The 17,249-nt window shown below is 41.6% G+C and overlaps 1 protein-coding gene across 1 annotated transcript in view; it reads left to right on the plus strand.

Moving 5' to 3' along the window:
* The first annotated feature begins 1,736 nt into the window (after positions 1-1,736).
* The window catches only part of LOC132865959 (receptor tyrosine-protein kinase erbB-4-like), a 115,686-nt gene continuing 100,173 nt past the window's right edge, over positions 1,737-17,249 (plus strand). The window contains exon 1 of the mRNA XM_060898466.1: positions 1,737-1,943. Coding sequence (XP_060754449.1) covers positions 1,850-1,943 — 94 coding nt within the window. The 5' untranslated portion in view covers positions 1,737-1,849. The remainder of the gene's footprint in view (positions 1,944-17,249) is intronic.

The raw sequence follows: 17,249 nt of genomic DNA on the forward strand, positions 1-17,249 counted from the left end.
GGATAGGCTCCAGCTTGCCTGCGACCCTGTAGAACAGGATAAAGCGGCTTCAGCATCTGACATGTCATCCTCACAGTTCCCCCCCCAACACATACATACATACATCTCATCGTTCATTAACACACTGAACTCAGGCACCACACATCTCACTTTACCTCGTTCATTTTCACTATTCTGCACTACCTCATCTTAACAGCTGCTAGTTTTTTTATACTGCTTATTTCATGTTTCATGTTTACCTGCTATACCTCAAGTGCCCTTGACTGTTTGGTTATTTGAACCAATTTATGTGTGTGTGTGTGTGTATATATATGTATGTATATATAAGTGTTTAGTCTACGTCTAGTTCATATCTAGAGTGTTTATACTAGGCTTGGGAAGATTCACCGATGCACATCGGAAAATCGATACGACCTGTTAAGATGCAGTTGCATCGATTTGCAAACATCGCATCGGAAAAAACCGCACATAAACTCGAGATGCATCGTATCTAAACTGTCTGCATCGATATAAACCGATTAATATCTTAATTTAATACATATAATGAATAAATTATAACATAACAGTTTAGAAAAGGGTCTGGTATTTCTGGGTTTCATCTCTCTATCTCTCTCCTACTCAAGTCTCGGCTCAAGTCTCGCGCGAATAGGTGGGTCCAACCTAGCTTTCGAATAGGATAGAGGCGGAAAGTCAGCCAGATAGCGGTTAACATGGAGGAAGACAAAACAGACATTGTTCATTCGGTGGTGGGTTTCAAGTCTAACGTATGGAAAGATTTCGGGTTCTACAAGCGAGGGGGAGAGCTGGACAAGACAACGGCCATATGTAAACTCTGCCGTTCCAGAGAGACCTGTAAGCACTTTATGTTGTACTTCCTGTGTTTCAAAATAAAAGGCACAGCTTTAATGCTTCAAGTGCCATAACTTGAACTACTCTGTATTCCATGGTGCACTTTTCTTCTGCATTGCATCGTATCGAATCGCATCGTATCGCACTGGACCGCATTGTATTAGAATTAAATCGTACTGTATCGCACCATATCGCAGCATGCGGGAGAATCGTATCGCATCTTAGCACTGGCAATTTCATTAATCTTGAATGTATCGAATCGTTGGCAGTGTATCGAGATGCGTATCGTATCGCTTTGATTATGAAGATTCCCATCCCTAGTTTATACTGTTTATATTGTCTGTCTGAGTGTTTAGTCTGTGTGTAGCTCTTATCTAGTGTTTACACTGTTTATATTGTCTGAGTGTTTAGTCTATGTCTAGTTCCTATCTAGAGTGTTTATACTGTTTATATTGTTGTTTGTTTTTTTCAATTATTCTATTTTTATTTATTGCATTGCCTGTTTGCACCGCGGGTCAGAGAGGACTGATATTTCATCTGTGCTGTATGTCGAGCATGTATAGCATATTTAACAATAAAGTTGACTTGACTTGACTAGAGATAATGAGATGAGATGAGATCCTGCCAAGTTGTCAAAAGCTAGGCCTATAATATAATGTTGTAATTATAAATACATTATTACACATTATAGCATTATCAGTCGTCTCTCTCTCTCTCTCTCTCTCTCTGGAGCAGGTGCGTTTATTTCAATAACACTCCTTTCGAGACCAACCTCCTTCTCGCCAGCCAATCATATAGAATAGTGGGCGTGTTTATGTAGATTAGGAGGCGGTTCTTTACCGTGGTGCTCTGAGGTAAAGTTGTGTGAGTGCAGTTTTAGCAGCGCGGCTAACAGTGTGAGAAACGCGGGCACTGAGTTAGGACATGAGGAAGAGAAATAAACTCTTATTTACTCCCAGGACAGAGTCACACCGCGGAATCCTTCTCAGCATGTGAATTTATGGAGACAGGAGCGAAAAAAATGCAGGCGCCTCGGCTTGTTCAGTGTTTTGTGCTGGCGGTTGCTGTCATCCGGACGAGTCGCGCGCAGGCAGGTAAAATAATAATAATAATAATAATAATAATAAAAGCTTTATACCTAACAGCTCCAACTTTGAAATAAAAAAAAATGGGAATTCACTTTAATATTTATATTAAATCTCCATATATTCACTTATAGCCATGCTTTAGTCCTGTGTGTGGGTGAGTGACGGGTATCTCGTGCGTAATGGACAGTTTTGGTTCGTCTCCGTTATCCTTATTCAGTTGCGCATGCGCGTTAATAAAACGCACATATGTCTTTGCTTGTACAGTATATAAGTTAGTGCGTGGTGTCTTCGAGTGCGTTTTATTTGGTCCTGGAAAAGTGTTGGGACTGTGCTGTAGTAGAGACAGAAGCCACACAAAGTGTGTATGCGTGTGAAAATGTGTGATGGATATGTCATGTGTGTGCAGATGAATGAATGCTCGTGGCAGTGACGTAATGACGTTGTGACACAACCAGGGTGTAAAAGATGTTGTGGTGCACTACAGAGAAAGAATACCATTGGACTATATAAGTTGGATTAGTGGTGTAGTGTACTTCTGTCACGTGCACAAAGGGTAAAAAAACCCCAACAGTTTTGGTATAATTTTTTTTTCGACCCTTCTTCTGTATACACTCATGCCAAGATGTGTAAGTCGGGATGAAAATCATCAGCAGCTGAAGGAAAAAAATAAATCAGCTCTGAGTGAATTTTAGATCTCTTTCTCTGACTCTCTCTGAAATCAGTTCTCTTTCCAAGCTTATAACAGGGTGAGTGTAGAACTGAGGACGAACGCTTCTGAAAGAAGGTTCAGTGTTTCTTTCTATTCAGAAGTGCAGCTCTGTCCCCACAGTGCTGCCGTGGCAGTGTGCCTGTGCTCTGGGTGTGTACAGTGTAGCCGACTGTCACTTTAGGTCACTTTAGGTCCAAACAGCACAGCCTTGTTACTGTGTGCTCTTGTTTCACTTCTCCAGTGACTCCAGGAGTTCTGCTTTTCGCTTGTCATTGTTTGTTTGAGGGTGGCATGGTGGTGCAGCGCGGAGTATTTCCACCTCACAGCTCCAGGGTTTGTTGTGTGTGGAGTCTTGTGTCCAGGTTCTCCTGTGTCCCCCCACCTCCCAAAAACATGCTAGTAGGTGGATTGGCTACACCTCAGCATGTTTTACCTAACAGGTGTGTGTGTGTTGTTATGAATTGGATCCAGGGTGTTGTCCTGCCTCTTGAAAAGTGTTCCCAAGATAGTCTCCTGATCCACTGCCTCCCTGACTGAAGGTTTTGAAGCGTTTGAGTCTGTTTGCTCTGAGGTTATTGTTCTGATCTTGAAGTGCAGTGCAGTGTGTGGATGTGTGTGATTGTTTGCTGAAGTTCAGGACCAAATGAATGAGGGGAGTTGTGTAGACCGAGACAAGGGGCTGCCGTTTGTTCTGAAATGGAGTCTCTCTCTCTCTCTCTCTCTCTCTCTCTCTCTCTCTATATATATATATATATATATATATATATATATATATATATATATATATATATAGTCTGTCTCACTCTGTTTCGCGTCTCTGTCTCACTCTTTTTAAACCTCTCATCTCTCTCTCTTTCTCACTGTCTTGCTCTTTATAAATCTCTCTCTTTCTCTCTCTCTCACTCTGTCTTGCTCTTTTTAAATCTCTCATCTCTCTCCCGCTCTCTCTCTCACTTTGTCTTGCTCTTTTTAAATCTCTCTCTCTCACTTTGTCTTGCTCTTTTTAAATCTCTCTCTCACGCTGTCTTGCTCTTTTTTAAATCTCTCTCTCTCTCACTCTGTCTTGCTCTTTTTAAATCTCTCATCTCTTTCTCTCACTGTGTTAGATGACGCGAATAATTATGAGAAAGTAATGAAGTATGTTGTCATATTTTTAGCCACTGAATCCTCACTTGTGCTGTCACTTTATTCGACTATCGGTGGGATTCAAATGAAGATGTTTGTCTTTACACATTTCTCAAAATGACAACACTCCAAATATTGATGAGTTGTAAAGGAAAGACAGTGTGATGCAGAAATTAGTGTTGATAAGGGACTGTGTTTTTAACCTCACTGACGTACACTCTCGCAGATATTCTGACCACTCATGCTTTCTAATGACATTAACAGGGCCTAGTTTCCCAAAAAATAAACAAATAAATAATTTAAACAATTTAAAGGAGAGCAAACAAATGACTGAAGTCCAATTAACACTAATCTCACTGGGTTAAGTGCACTGTGCTGTGTTCAAAACAAGCCTGTATTAGTGAATGCGGTCTTTCTCTAGCCAGAGAGCTTAATATCTGATCTGCTCTAGACCTCTCTAGGGTGAAGAACTAATTAACTTTGTCGGTTTTATTTCCAAAAATCTAAACAAAGAAAACAGTTACTGAAGAAAAAAAAAGAAACAAACAAACCAGTAAAGCCCAAGTTACATCAAATGCAGCCATGCTGTGTATAATAAGCTCCTGTATTAATAAACATGGCCTTTGAACCTGAACTTCCACGCCATACTTCATATCTGAACACCTGCTCCAGTGACTTTTTTTTTTTTTAATCCCTGTCCCAGTGCACACCACCGGGAGCTGAGTGCCACTTGGATACTGTAGTGCACTAGATAGGGTGCAGAAGTCATTAAGATTCGCTATATGTAGTGCAGAGTTGAAAATGCCCCTGGAAGCTGTTTGGATAAAACATTATTGTAATGCATAATAGCATGTGAAGTCAAGAGGTTTAACACCAGGTCAAATGTAACCACATCAACTCTGAGGCCATCCATTAGTTCTCTATAGCGCTTATCCGGCAGGGTTGTGGGTGAGCTGGAGCCAATCCCAGCTGACTACGGGTGAGAGGCGGGGTTCACCCTGGAAAGTCGACAATCTATCACAGGACTAACACAGAGATGAGCAACCATCACACTCGCATGGGCAATTTAGAGGAGGGAGTTGACCAAATCCTCATGTCTTTAGGCTGTAGGAGGAAACTGGAGCAGGGGGTTTTCTAGAAAAATTTAGCATGAGGGTGCTCACCATGGTGAGGGAGCGAAGCGACCAAGCGGGGAGTTGGTGCGGAGGGGGGGGGGGGTTCCCCCCCTTCCGCTGTGCAAAGCCTTTGAAAAATTGAGGCTACAATGGGACATTCTGAGGCTATCTGAGAGGGAAATTGTAACAAATTGTTTATTTGTCAACATTCTCATCTCATTATCTCTAGCTGCTTTATCCTTCTACAGGGTCGCAGGCAAGCTGGAGCCTATCCCAGCTGACTATGGGCGAAAGGTGGGGTACACCCTGGACAAGTCGCCAGGTCATCACAGGGCTGACACATAGACACAGACAACCATTCACACCTACGGTCAATTTAGAGTCACCAGTTAACCTAACCTGCATGTCTTTGGACTGTGGGGGAAACCGGAGCACCCGGAGGAAACCCACGTGGACACGGGGAGAACATGCAAACTCCGCACAGAAAGGCCCTCGCCGGCCCCGGGGCTCGAACCCAGGACCTTCTTGCTGTGAGGCGACAGCGCTAACCACTACACCACCGTGTCGCCCCTATTTGTCAACATTGAAAAAGAAAATTAAACTTTGTCACAAACAACACTTAATTCAAATTCTAATACCTCATAAGTCAAATTCAAGTTACACATAATACTAATTCCTCATGATTCAAATTGAAATTTATAATTCAAATTCAAGTGAATCAAGCTTACAAAGTATTAAACATTCACCAGAGAAATCTGTTGTTTTCTTATACTAGAATAAGGTAGAGTTAGTTGTTCAACATGAAAATAATAATAATAATAATAATTCCAGAGCAAAATTATTTTCTTTAAAAGGAAACTTAACAAGTAAGCATTGTAAAGTTGGAATCCAACCCAAATCACATAAAGTTTGAAACCATGCAAAAAATGTAAGCGCGCTTTAAAAAAAAAAACAAACTTTTCCTGGAACTTTTTCTCATTTTGCTTTTCCACTGAACACTTGGTGCCTTCATCAGAGCAAGACATCTGGTCTTCGTTCGTCACGGATTCTGCGACGCTGCTGTCACAGCGCTCTGTTGGCGTGTCCTTCAATGAGCGCTACGGCTTCAATGAGCTTCAATCAGCGGCACGGACCGATCCCTCGATTGTCGAGGTCTCGCCATCGGAAACATCTTTATCCGCTTTGTGACAGCAAAAAGAAGTCATCTTCTTCTGCCCCGGACAGTCTTTGGCTTTCTTCCGTTTCATGCCGCGGGATGACATCTTTAAATGCCCAAGTGTCAACAAAAACAACTCACGAACTTCTTCTGTCAAGAGCTCCCGCAACAGTGGGTGAAAAGTCATTCAGTCTCGAGAAATCTCACTCTACAAGTCAGCTGACCTTGTATGTAACCTATGTCAAATCTCGCGAGAGCAGCCGCGACAAGTTAACAACTAAACAAAGGGCGCCTCGGTCTGGAAAACGCCAATTCGGATCATTTTTGCACTGTCTGACGGTGTATCTAATATGATTGGAATATTTTTGGAATAATTATAACATATTTGATGATCAGACACATTGTCACGTGGTGTTGCTGGGATGTTTTCACAGAGAAAAGATCGTTTTGAGAAAGATTACATGTTGTGAAGTAGCATATACTGCATGGCCTAAGTGTGACTTGGGGTTCAATCGGCATTTCGGTAAGGGGGCGCGCGCCGAGAGTAAGAGGGCGCAGCACCCCTGTTCCCCGGTTTAGATGAAAGCATGTGGAGCACCTGGATCACACACACAGGGAGAACATGCAAACTCCACACAGAAAGATCCCAGTTGGCCACTGGGCTCGAACCCAGAACCTTCTTGCTGTGAGGTGACTGTGCTAACCACTACACCACTGTGCTGCCCACTGACTCTCTTTAATTCGCTACATAGCACTGCTCTTTGCACATGTAGGTCTGTAGGATGTGGAATGGCTTCATAAAGCACAGTTATCTTCCATGGAGTCCGTTTTATTTCTCCAAAATAATACCTTTCACCTTTGCTCACACTGTTTGATACTGGTGTCTGCTGTAACATGATATGTTTGAGCGAATACTTGTTTAATCATCCACCGATGTGGTCATGTGGTCATATCATCATCATCATCATCTGTGTGTGTGTGTGTTTCAGTGCCTTGAAGGAGCAACAGAAACCTCATTGCTGTTGTTTCCTTAAATTTGAAGGAACATGAAGCTCCGGGAAAAAGGTGGAGGTGATGGTGTGTGACCTCAGCCTGGCTGTATGTGGGGGAAAAAAAGGTTTTCACAACACACAGTGGTGAACACACAAACTCACACCTCCTGGAACAATCCCGCAATCATTTTTCATTCTCTTTCCACTACATATGCTCTTTCCTCCAATCTTTTCCTCCTCCATGCATTTTGTCATAAACTTGTCTTAGGAAATACATGCCTTTTAATCTTTCTTTGGCTTTTACTCATCCCTTGTTCTGCTCGTTTTGCTGTTTGTACATCTATCATAGGAACCTGCGTCAACTCCTCCGACTGTGTTTCTCCTTGTCCTGCTCTGAGGTCATAATCACTGGACGAGGCTGTAAATAGTAATGGAGAATCAGAAGGAGAGAGAGAGAGAGATTGTTAAAGGATGCAGGAGGATGATAGAGGGCTTGTGATGAGAACAGGTTGTATACGATTGAATTTTGAGATTGAGTAAGTTTACTCACTGTTCTCTTGTATATTATAGCTGGATCAAAAAGCATCATGCTCCCGTCAACCTGCAAGGCCGATTCCAATGGAGATGTTCGGGAAACATAATTACCATCTTTCATCGACCATCTGCTGCTGTCTGGCTCAGTTAGATAATTAGGACAACAGATCCTCAGGCTGGATTGCACAATTTCATCCAGGGATATGGAGAGGAAGTGCTGGAAGTTCTACTGGAGAGATTAATGGAGCTATAGAGATTATGGGAAGCTTGATTTGTATTATTATTTTTACAGTTATTGATTATGTTGATGCTTTGCAGCAATGAGTCACTTCAGTTCATTGTAACAGCCTGATTGGACTTGATTGTTTTAGTCATACTGTTGCTGAACAGTGTAATTTTCCAAACAGATGATTAAGCCGTGTTTGCAGATTAGAGATAGTCAACTCCCCAGTTATCTGTTCTAACACTCAATCAGTATGTGATGTCCTTCTACCTGTTGGTGTGTGTGTGTGTTTCATGCTATGTGTGTCGGTGTGTTTCACCCTGTGCTGTCCGTGACAGCAGAAATCCTCTCCATCTAATCAAACTGGACAACCTGCTGTGAGGTTTCATTCATCAGCTCGAGAGCAGACAGGTTTGATAAATGACCCATACTCTGGCCTGTCCTCTTTCTCATTGTCCTTCTCTGTCTCACTCACTCGCGCACACACACTGTCTGACAGGTTGAAATGTCTCTCTTCTATCAACGCAACCCTTTCTTAGCTTCTTTAAATAAGAATCTCTCTTTAGTCCAGCTTAAATGAAGTATGGTGCTTTCGGTGGAGTAGAAAACAGTCCAAGTTTAGACGTTTTACTTGGATCCTTTTAGCAACTCCATCTTTTAAACACCAACAAACCCCGACATTAGAAACTTCTGAGAAAGGATCTTTCACTCACACAAATGGGGATTGAGAGAGAGAGAGAGTGAGAAGTTTGCTTTTCCCACCTTTATGAAGACAAACTGTTGGTTTAAAACAGAAAATGGCTGAATGGATTGACTATGAGGACTTGTTAGTTTCTCCAGTTTTTTTTTTTGTGTGTGTTTTATGTTTCTACATTACTATTGGTCTTCTACTTGAAAGTGGAGGGATTTTTTTTTTTGGTCCATATTGTGGCTGTTAGATAGTTATTGTCTCCCTCAGAGAGAACAGCTCTCCGTATGTAATTCTTTGGTCACTTGTAGCCTGTGTTAACATTTAAACCTGCAGCATGTGTTTTATTAACAAATAATTCAGTGTTTTTGGAGTAGAGTGCTTGTAATTGGACAGTTATAAGCCTTTATCTACAAGATTAAATGTAAATATAAACGGATAAAGTGGTATAAGTTAAATAAAATTTGATGTTCTTGGAAAATAATCAACTTCAAGGTGGAAACAGTAACTCTGCTTCATCACACTGATTATTTTCCTCTAACAGCATGGCACAAAGTTTTTTATTCCTTACCAAACACCACCTTGATCACCACCACTTTGAAAATAATTGTTTTCCATCCTATTATCTTTTTTAAAATATTTTTTTATTTTTCATGAATTTAAGCATGGACATTAAACATATCTGATAACCCCTCCAACAACCCACCCACCCACCCCATCTCACCTCCTCCCGCCACCCTCTCCTATCCCTCCCATGTCCTATAAGTACATAGATAGACTATAAGAAAAAGATGAGGCAGCCTGCACAGACAAGCAGGGTCTCAGCTCATCATCTCTAGCTGCTTTATCCTGTTCTACAGGGTCGCAGGCAAGCTGGAGCCTATCCCAGCTGACTACGGGCGAAAGGCGGGGTACACCCTGGACAAGTCGCCAGGTCATCACAGGGCTGACACATAGACACAGACAACCATTCACACTCACATTCACACCTACGCTCAATTTAGAGTCACCAGTTAACCTAACCTGCATGTCTTTGGACTGTGGGGGAAACCGGAGCACCCGGAGGAAACCCACGCGGACACGGGGAGAACATGCAAACTCCGCACAGAAAGGCCCTCGCCGGCCACAGGGCTCGAACCCGGACCTTCTTGCTGTGAGGCGACAGCGCTAACCACTATACCACCGTGCCGCCCGACAAGCAGGGTAAAAAATAAATAAATATGTAAAGAAAAACAATGAGAAAGGAGGGGAAAAAATCCTATTATCATGGTGGAGACTGGTTTAGCTTTCATGGACCCGCTGACCCTGAATCATGGTACCGAATGGTGTGAATTTATTAGTCTAATGGCTACAGGACTTTCCTATATTTATATTCCAATGATGGAATGAGCACAGACTCTGATTCTTGCACCTGAGTTTAACATGCAGTCTTGCGTCCACAACGGTCTTAAACGGGTCGGGTTATACATGTAGATCGGATGATGGTATGTTTTGTGGTGTGAGACAGCGGCACCAGGGATCAAGGTAAGGGAAGAGATTCTGTGCTTAATTGGATGACCTGGTATTGATTGAGAAAAGGAGCTTGGGCTTGAAAGTGATAAAGAATGACCAGCTCCTGCCATTGTGTCCTATTAGGAAACCGTTTGAAGAGCTGCCGAGGTGTTTAACTTTGCATACTATGCATTCCAGTATTCCAGCGTTTTAAATGCTCTATTGTTAACTTAGCCTACATTTTCCTCTTGATAGAATTCACCTCCTCAGTGCAAATTGGTTTAGTTGTCATTTGTTAGATAAGAGATGTAAATATGACAGAACGGTAAACCTGAGGAGCAGGAAATTTATTTTACTCTAGATTATGTAAATTATTGGTGCCATTTGAACTATATAAAGTTGAGCTTTTTTTTAAATTTAAAGTCATATACATTGAGAAGCCATTCCATCATAGGTAATTCCATTGTTGATATATAGTGTGTGTGTATATACAGTAAAGTTGCTATACACACAGTACCAGTCAAAAGTTTGTACGCCCCTACGCTACTCATTCATAGGTTTTTCTGTCTTTTGTATTTTCTACATTGTACAGGACTGAAAACATCGACACTATGAAATAACATATGGAACATTATATAATTATGTGGTAAACAAAAGTTTGAAAAACATAAAAATGTTTGATATTTTAGATTCTTCAAAGTAGCCAGTGTTTACCTTGATGATGCTTTGCACACTATAGACCCTTTTCAGTCACGTGACCTTCGTAAACACGACCACCATTTTGGACATGTAGCAGACTTCGGCTCGAATTGGTTTGAATGCGAGGAAGACGACAAACGGAGAACATACAAGAAAAAGGAGTGAGATGCAGAAAACACCTTTGCTATCCAGTGACGTAGGGCATTTACAGGGCGAGCAGAGGGAGAAATAACAACAGTAACGACACATTAGCAACGCCGTACAGAAATAACGGTTTATGGCACAGACCCTTTCGGTTCTCGCTCATCTAGCTGCTACAATGACTGCTTAGACTGCAACAATAATACCTAACACACATTTAAGTAGGGCGGCACGGTGGTGTAGTGGTTAGCGCTGTCGCCTCACAGCAAGAAGGTCCTGGGTTCGAGCCCCATGGCCGGCGAGGGCCTTTCTGTGTGGAGTTTGCATGTTCTCCCCGTGTCCGCGTGGGTTTCCTCCGGGTGCTCCGGTTTCCCCCACAGTCCAAAGACATGCAGGTTAGGTTAACTGGTGACTCTAAATTGAGCGTAGGTGTGAATGTGAGTGTGAATGGTTGTCTGTGTCTATGTGTCAGCCCTGTGATGACCTGGCGACTTGTCCAGGGTGTACCCCGCCTTTCGCCCGTAGTCAGCTGGGATAGGCTCCAGCTTGCCTGCGACCCTGTAGAAGGATAAAGCGGCTAGAGATAATGAGATGAGATGACACATTTAAGTATCCGTTGTAAAGACGTGAAACTTGTCGAGTGACGAGTGTGTTCATTGATAAGCTAACACAATCTAAAAGTAGACATACCATCACACTGCCCTGGCGCTGTGTACAGTTTCCCTTCTCTGGTTTGTGCACTCACTATTTGCCATTACTTTCTCCAACCGTTGTTACAGATTACAGGGAACGGCCTGGATTTAAGAGACAAATACATGTTCCTCTTATTTTGAACACTTATTTGTAGGCAGTGCTTAATTTGTAAAGTGGGAGGTCCGGAGCGCAGAGGATGAGCGGCTCCGGTGCGGGGAAAAGGAGAGGGGGGAGGGGGGCGCAGCGCTGCGCTTCTGGGCATGTTTTGTAATAACACTGCAAATTAAGTTCATCTGCAGATATTTTGTGGATGTCGTTTCATGAGAGAAATCACCAACAAGACAGATATCAAAATCAGACATTAACACTAAATAAACTTGCATTTTTTTATTTAATTATTTGTTTTTTTTTTTTTGTTACATAGTCAAAAGAGGTGTCGGATCACCGGATCCAGTGTAAATAGCTGCCAGAGCCAACGCCCGAGGTTCCGGAGCGCGCTCTGGCTTGCTCCCCCTCAAATTAAGCGCTGTTTGTAGGACACTGCCTCTGATCTGTCCTACAGTCTACCAACAGCAAAGGAACACCACGCTAGCTAATGTCGTTAGCTAATAGCTACTACAGAAGAACAAAGAGGTTACAATGGGTTATTTTAGCCTATTTGGTTACACACTCGCCGCTACAGAATGTTAACAGCAATGTAATGCCTTTTCTGGCTAATTTTATTCGTCTTACCTCCAACAAAGTGGTCACTACACAAGCGCTGGTATGCCGAGGGCTGCCAATCTTTCCTGTTTATGGCCGCTATCCATCTTCTCCGTCAGGATCCGATAAAATGATAAACCTTGCCTTGTTTGTTGATGGTTACTACATCCAGGTGCACAACAATATAGTGGCATGATGGAAGTCTTGCTGAAAATAAACACTTTCTTTGCTGCCGTTCCTCAATGCTGGCTGTGGTAAACTACTGGTAGTACAGGTCCAAAATGGCGGCCGCGTTTGTCGTGACGTCACGTGAAAAGGGTCCATAGAGATCTTGCAGTCACGTGACCGGAAAGTACACAACCGCCATCGTGTCGGTCAAAAACACCGCTGAATACTGCTGCACTCGTGTACAGAATGGATCAATTTCAACCGACGGACTACACGGCTCATTTTTCTAATGAACAGATAACTAGATATATGTCTAAAATAAACGATCTACAGATTTGTGACCCTTATGGCTTTCCGGACGGAGTTTTCACGACCGGATTTTGAACTGCCAGCGGAATACCCGGACGTGTATGATTACCTCATCAACTTTCCCTCGCTGTTCAGTGGTGAAGCACTGCGTGCTTATAAATCTCTGGACAGTTATCTTTACAGAAATTCAGGATTTGTCAGCGACTCAGATGTGGCATCTTGTAAACAAGAAAATGATCCTCACTGGATGGGTAAGTCACTTAAGTATTGAGTATAGCACTGACCAGCCGATTATAGAATAGAATAAGGTAATTCCAAATCGTCCGTGTTGTTTACATGGATCTGGCGTTGGAGAGGTAGAGGCTTGGCAGTGGAGATTTGCGTGGCTGTTTTCTGAGCTTAGTCAACAGGCCGGCTCTGCCTGTAGCCTCGCTTTTGCTCCCGGCGCCGCCTCCTTCGCTTTGCTTCCGATAACAATCCACGGAGACCCCGCTGGTCTCGCAATCTCGTCCGGAATTTTTTTTTTTCTCGTCCGGAATGTTGTGCATGCGATGGAAATCGCTACAAACCATCATTTTCTGCTGGAAACCAATGTCCAGTAAGTCCATATGGTTGTAGTGGATATTGAAGTCTGGTACAGACGAACAACACGCAAAAATACACACAAAAAACATAAAAACCGTGCACAGGTAGGGAGAGCTTGTAGCCACAGCCGTTGTAGTAGAATTGTATATAGTAGGGTTTTCCCGAAGAAAAGGTAGAAGTAAAAGCAGAAGTAGAACCAGAAGTAGAAGGCGGAATATGGCGTTTGACCGACACGATGGCGTCTGTCACAATCTGGATCGGCTGTGACGTCACATGCAAGATCTCCTATAGGCATTATTTTAACCAGCTTCATGTGGTAGTCACCTGGAATGCTTTTCAATTAACAGGTATGCCTCATCAAAAGGTAATTAGTGGACGAGTTTCTTGCCTTCTTAATGTGTTTGAGGTCAAACAGTAAATAGTAAATAATAAAAATACGCTAAGTAAATAGCCCTATTCAACACTACAACTGTCATAATCCATAGTATGTCAAGAACTGCTCAACTAAGGAAAGAGAAACGACATCCATCATTACTTTAAGACATGAAGTGACTTTTAATTGAAAAATAAAGAAAAACCATTGAATTCGAAGGCGTGGCCAAACTTTAGACTGGTACTATGTGTGTGTATGTGTGCATATAAATACATAATTTTTATGTAAATGCATTCTACATACAGAGATGAAAGTTTAGGAATAAAAGCTTTATGGCTCTGTTAAACATCCAGACAAAGATGTTTACTGATGAAAAAGTTTAATAAGCTGTTAAAGCAATCAATAAAATTCTCAGCATTTGTTGATATGAGATTAAGCAGGGATGAGAGTTTTTGGCGGATTTCCGCTTTTTCTGAGCGAAAATCGATATTATGCCAAATCCGTTGAGATGTTTTTTTCATTGAGGGGGGTTGGGGTATGTTCCTTCGTGATACTCAAGCGTACGATGATGTTACATGTTTACATTTTCGCCATCTTTAGTCTCGCGGTAGAATACGTGTTATCTACAATGTAATTGGCCAAAACATCGCTGGCAAAAGCATGATAGCCAATCATAACAGTTGTTACAAGAGTGTGGGAGAGAACAAAAGCCAATCATAACAGTTCTTACAAGAGTGTGGGAGAGAACAAAAGCCAATCATAACAGTTCTTACAAAAGTACCCGCATCGTTCTATTTTATCGAAACTTGCACATGTTCATCGTCGCTGCGCTTCAAAAATACGTTTCTCTTTCGTATCGGCTTTTTTACTCAAAATGCCGAATACAATTGACAAGCGAGACGAAGCGAAGGTACGTGAAATTGATGCTGGTATAAAAAACAGAGAGAGGACTGACAAGCTTTTGTTTTTGGCCAAAAGGCTGAAGAAGTCGAAATTATTAAATGAAAATGAGAAGTGACTGTGAACTATAAATAATTGTATAAAGTGTACATAGACATTATCCCATAAACTTAGCATTCGTTTGATTTAATACATTGAACATGTATATGATGGTCAGTAAATCTGAATTAATGCTGACAGTTTTGAAAACTTAAATATTTCAAAAGACTTTGAAATCATATGCAACTAATGAGGACATAGGGTGACTGACCTTTTCTCCCTAAGAAATTTTATTTAATATATGAACATTTTGATAATTAATAAAACTTACATTTAATGTGAATTTAGTTTGTCATTTTTGTTGATCATAAATTATAACCATACCCTTGAATGTAGAATGTGATTTTATTTTGAATTCAAACAATACTCCTATTGATTTGAAACATATTTTCATGTAAATATATAAAAAAGACAACAGATTTTTTATCTACTACAGCTCAGATTGCAGGAAAAGTGGTTTGTAAGGCCTTATTTTTCAAAATTTTCCTGGGGGGGTATCCCTCCCAGACCCCCGACTTTGGGCGCCATCTTGTTTTCTGCTTTTTTGGTGACCACCCACTCTCATCCCTGATTAAGAGAGGAAAAAGCTGATGTATTCTGGCCGGGTATAACGTTACACTTGAGTTCATTATTCAGACTGAACAATGTGAGATTTCCATCACCGCTTTTAAACATTTGGGAGTTTTGGCCACACCGACCATGCTCTTTAATTAAAGGGGATTATTTTAATTAGAGAGCGTTGTGGGTCTCCTTATGAGGTCTGTTCTGTTTCACTGTGTGAGCTGTACTTGAATTTCTTTCCCTCCAGAGTGCTCCGAATACCAAACCAAAATGTTCTAATCTCTTTTCCTTCCATGAAACTCATCTGTGGAGTTGTGAGCTAGTTTATTTTCTTAATTAAAGGCTCAACAGAACTTGGTTGTCTGGACAGAAATATTAGACCCCAGATCCCTGGCTCAGGGTAAATGTTATTAGGCCAGCGTGAGTGTCTTAATTATTTTTAGATAAGATTTTGGAGAATGAGTAAACACAAACACATACACGAATCACAGTGCTGTTCTGAATGACGGCCAGGTCATTAAGAGATTGCACCAGGTTTTAACCATTAGCCCATAATGCTAGTTTAAGTGAATTAGTCAAGACAACAGGCTCATAAAGTGCTCACAGGATCCACACAGCATTTCTCCTCACACTCTGGCACCAATCCTCTCATTCCTAATGACCATCACTGTGTGGTGAAGTGGAGAAGAAAGTCAATGCCAATGGCAAATTTTCAAAGAGTCCCTGAGTGAGTGCCAAATCTGTTAGAGGGGTTACAGTGTAATAGACATGAACCCAGGCAGTCTCATTATTTCCTTGTTCACCTCTCCATCTCTGCAGGTGAATGCTGCCAGCCAGATATGCTGTAAAAATTACAAATCATTTACACTGTAGTCAGTGAGTTTATATATGATATATACAGTGCCCTCTATAATTATTAGCCCCCTTGTAAAGATTAGTAAAAAGGGTAAGAAAAAAATTTACCTTTTACTGAAGTTGCTTCATCTCACACAGAAAAAATGAGAAAAATCCAACCTTTAATTGAAATAAATTTATTCAGAGAAAAACACATGCCTCATCAAGAAATTATTATTTTCAACAAAAACATGTGCCACTATATTTACACGTACACACACACACGTGTGTGTGTGTATAGAGGATATTACATGGTTGTGTATCACAGTTTTTTGATATTATATGGACACATCCACAAAAAAATACTCGAGTTAATCCATCCATTATCTGTAACTGCTTATCCTGTACAGGGTCGCGCGCAAGCTGGAGCCTATCCCAGCTGACTATGGGCGGGAGGCGGGGTACACCCTGGACAAATTGCCAGATCATCGTAGGGCTATCACATAGAGACAAACAACCATTTACACTCACGCCTACGGTCAATCTAGAGCCACCAGTTAGCCTAACCTGCATGTCTTTGGACTGTGGGGGAAACCGGAGCACCCAGAGGAAACCCATGCAGACATGGGGAGAACATGCAAACTCCACACAGAAAGGCCCCCGTTGGCCACTGGGCTCGAACCCAGGACCTTCTTGCTGTGAGGCGACAGTGCTAACCACAATACTATCATGTTAATCATGTTACTCAAGTTAATCAAAAGGATTTTAATTTTGAACCGGTTTGCCACTTTGACAACGCCTGTCTAATCAGCAGGAAAACACTGGGAGTGACATCATCGGAGTGAAATATTGGAATTTATTATCCATACAAGACACTTTCAATGGAATAAAAACGTGTTCTATTCCCTTCTAGCAGGTTTCATTCATTTGGTTTGATAGCATGCAATATTGTTGGCATATCGCTTATCCTACGTGTATTACATCACTCTACCCAATGGAGAATGAGCATACAATATGGTTTACAATATCGCATCATTGTCAAGATAACGATATCACATGTCGGAAACATAAAACTTCCGCACTAGCAAAGGACTGTGACAATTTGTAAACAAATATGGCCGCCAGGTTTGCTTCATTAAATGTGGAAGGTTTTGAGAGAATTTTGGCTGCCAGGTTGTTCTGTTGTGTGTAGTTGTCGATGTTGATTTTAAAAGT

The sequence above is a fragment of the Neoarius graeffei genome, chromosome 18, assembly GCF_027579695.1.
Source record: "Neoarius graeffei isolate fNeoGra1 chromosome 18, fNeoGra1.pri, whole genome shotgun sequence".
Taxonomy (NCBI): domain Eukaryota; kingdom Metazoa; phylum Chordata; class Actinopteri; order Siluriformes; family Ariidae; genus Neoarius; species Neoarius graeffei.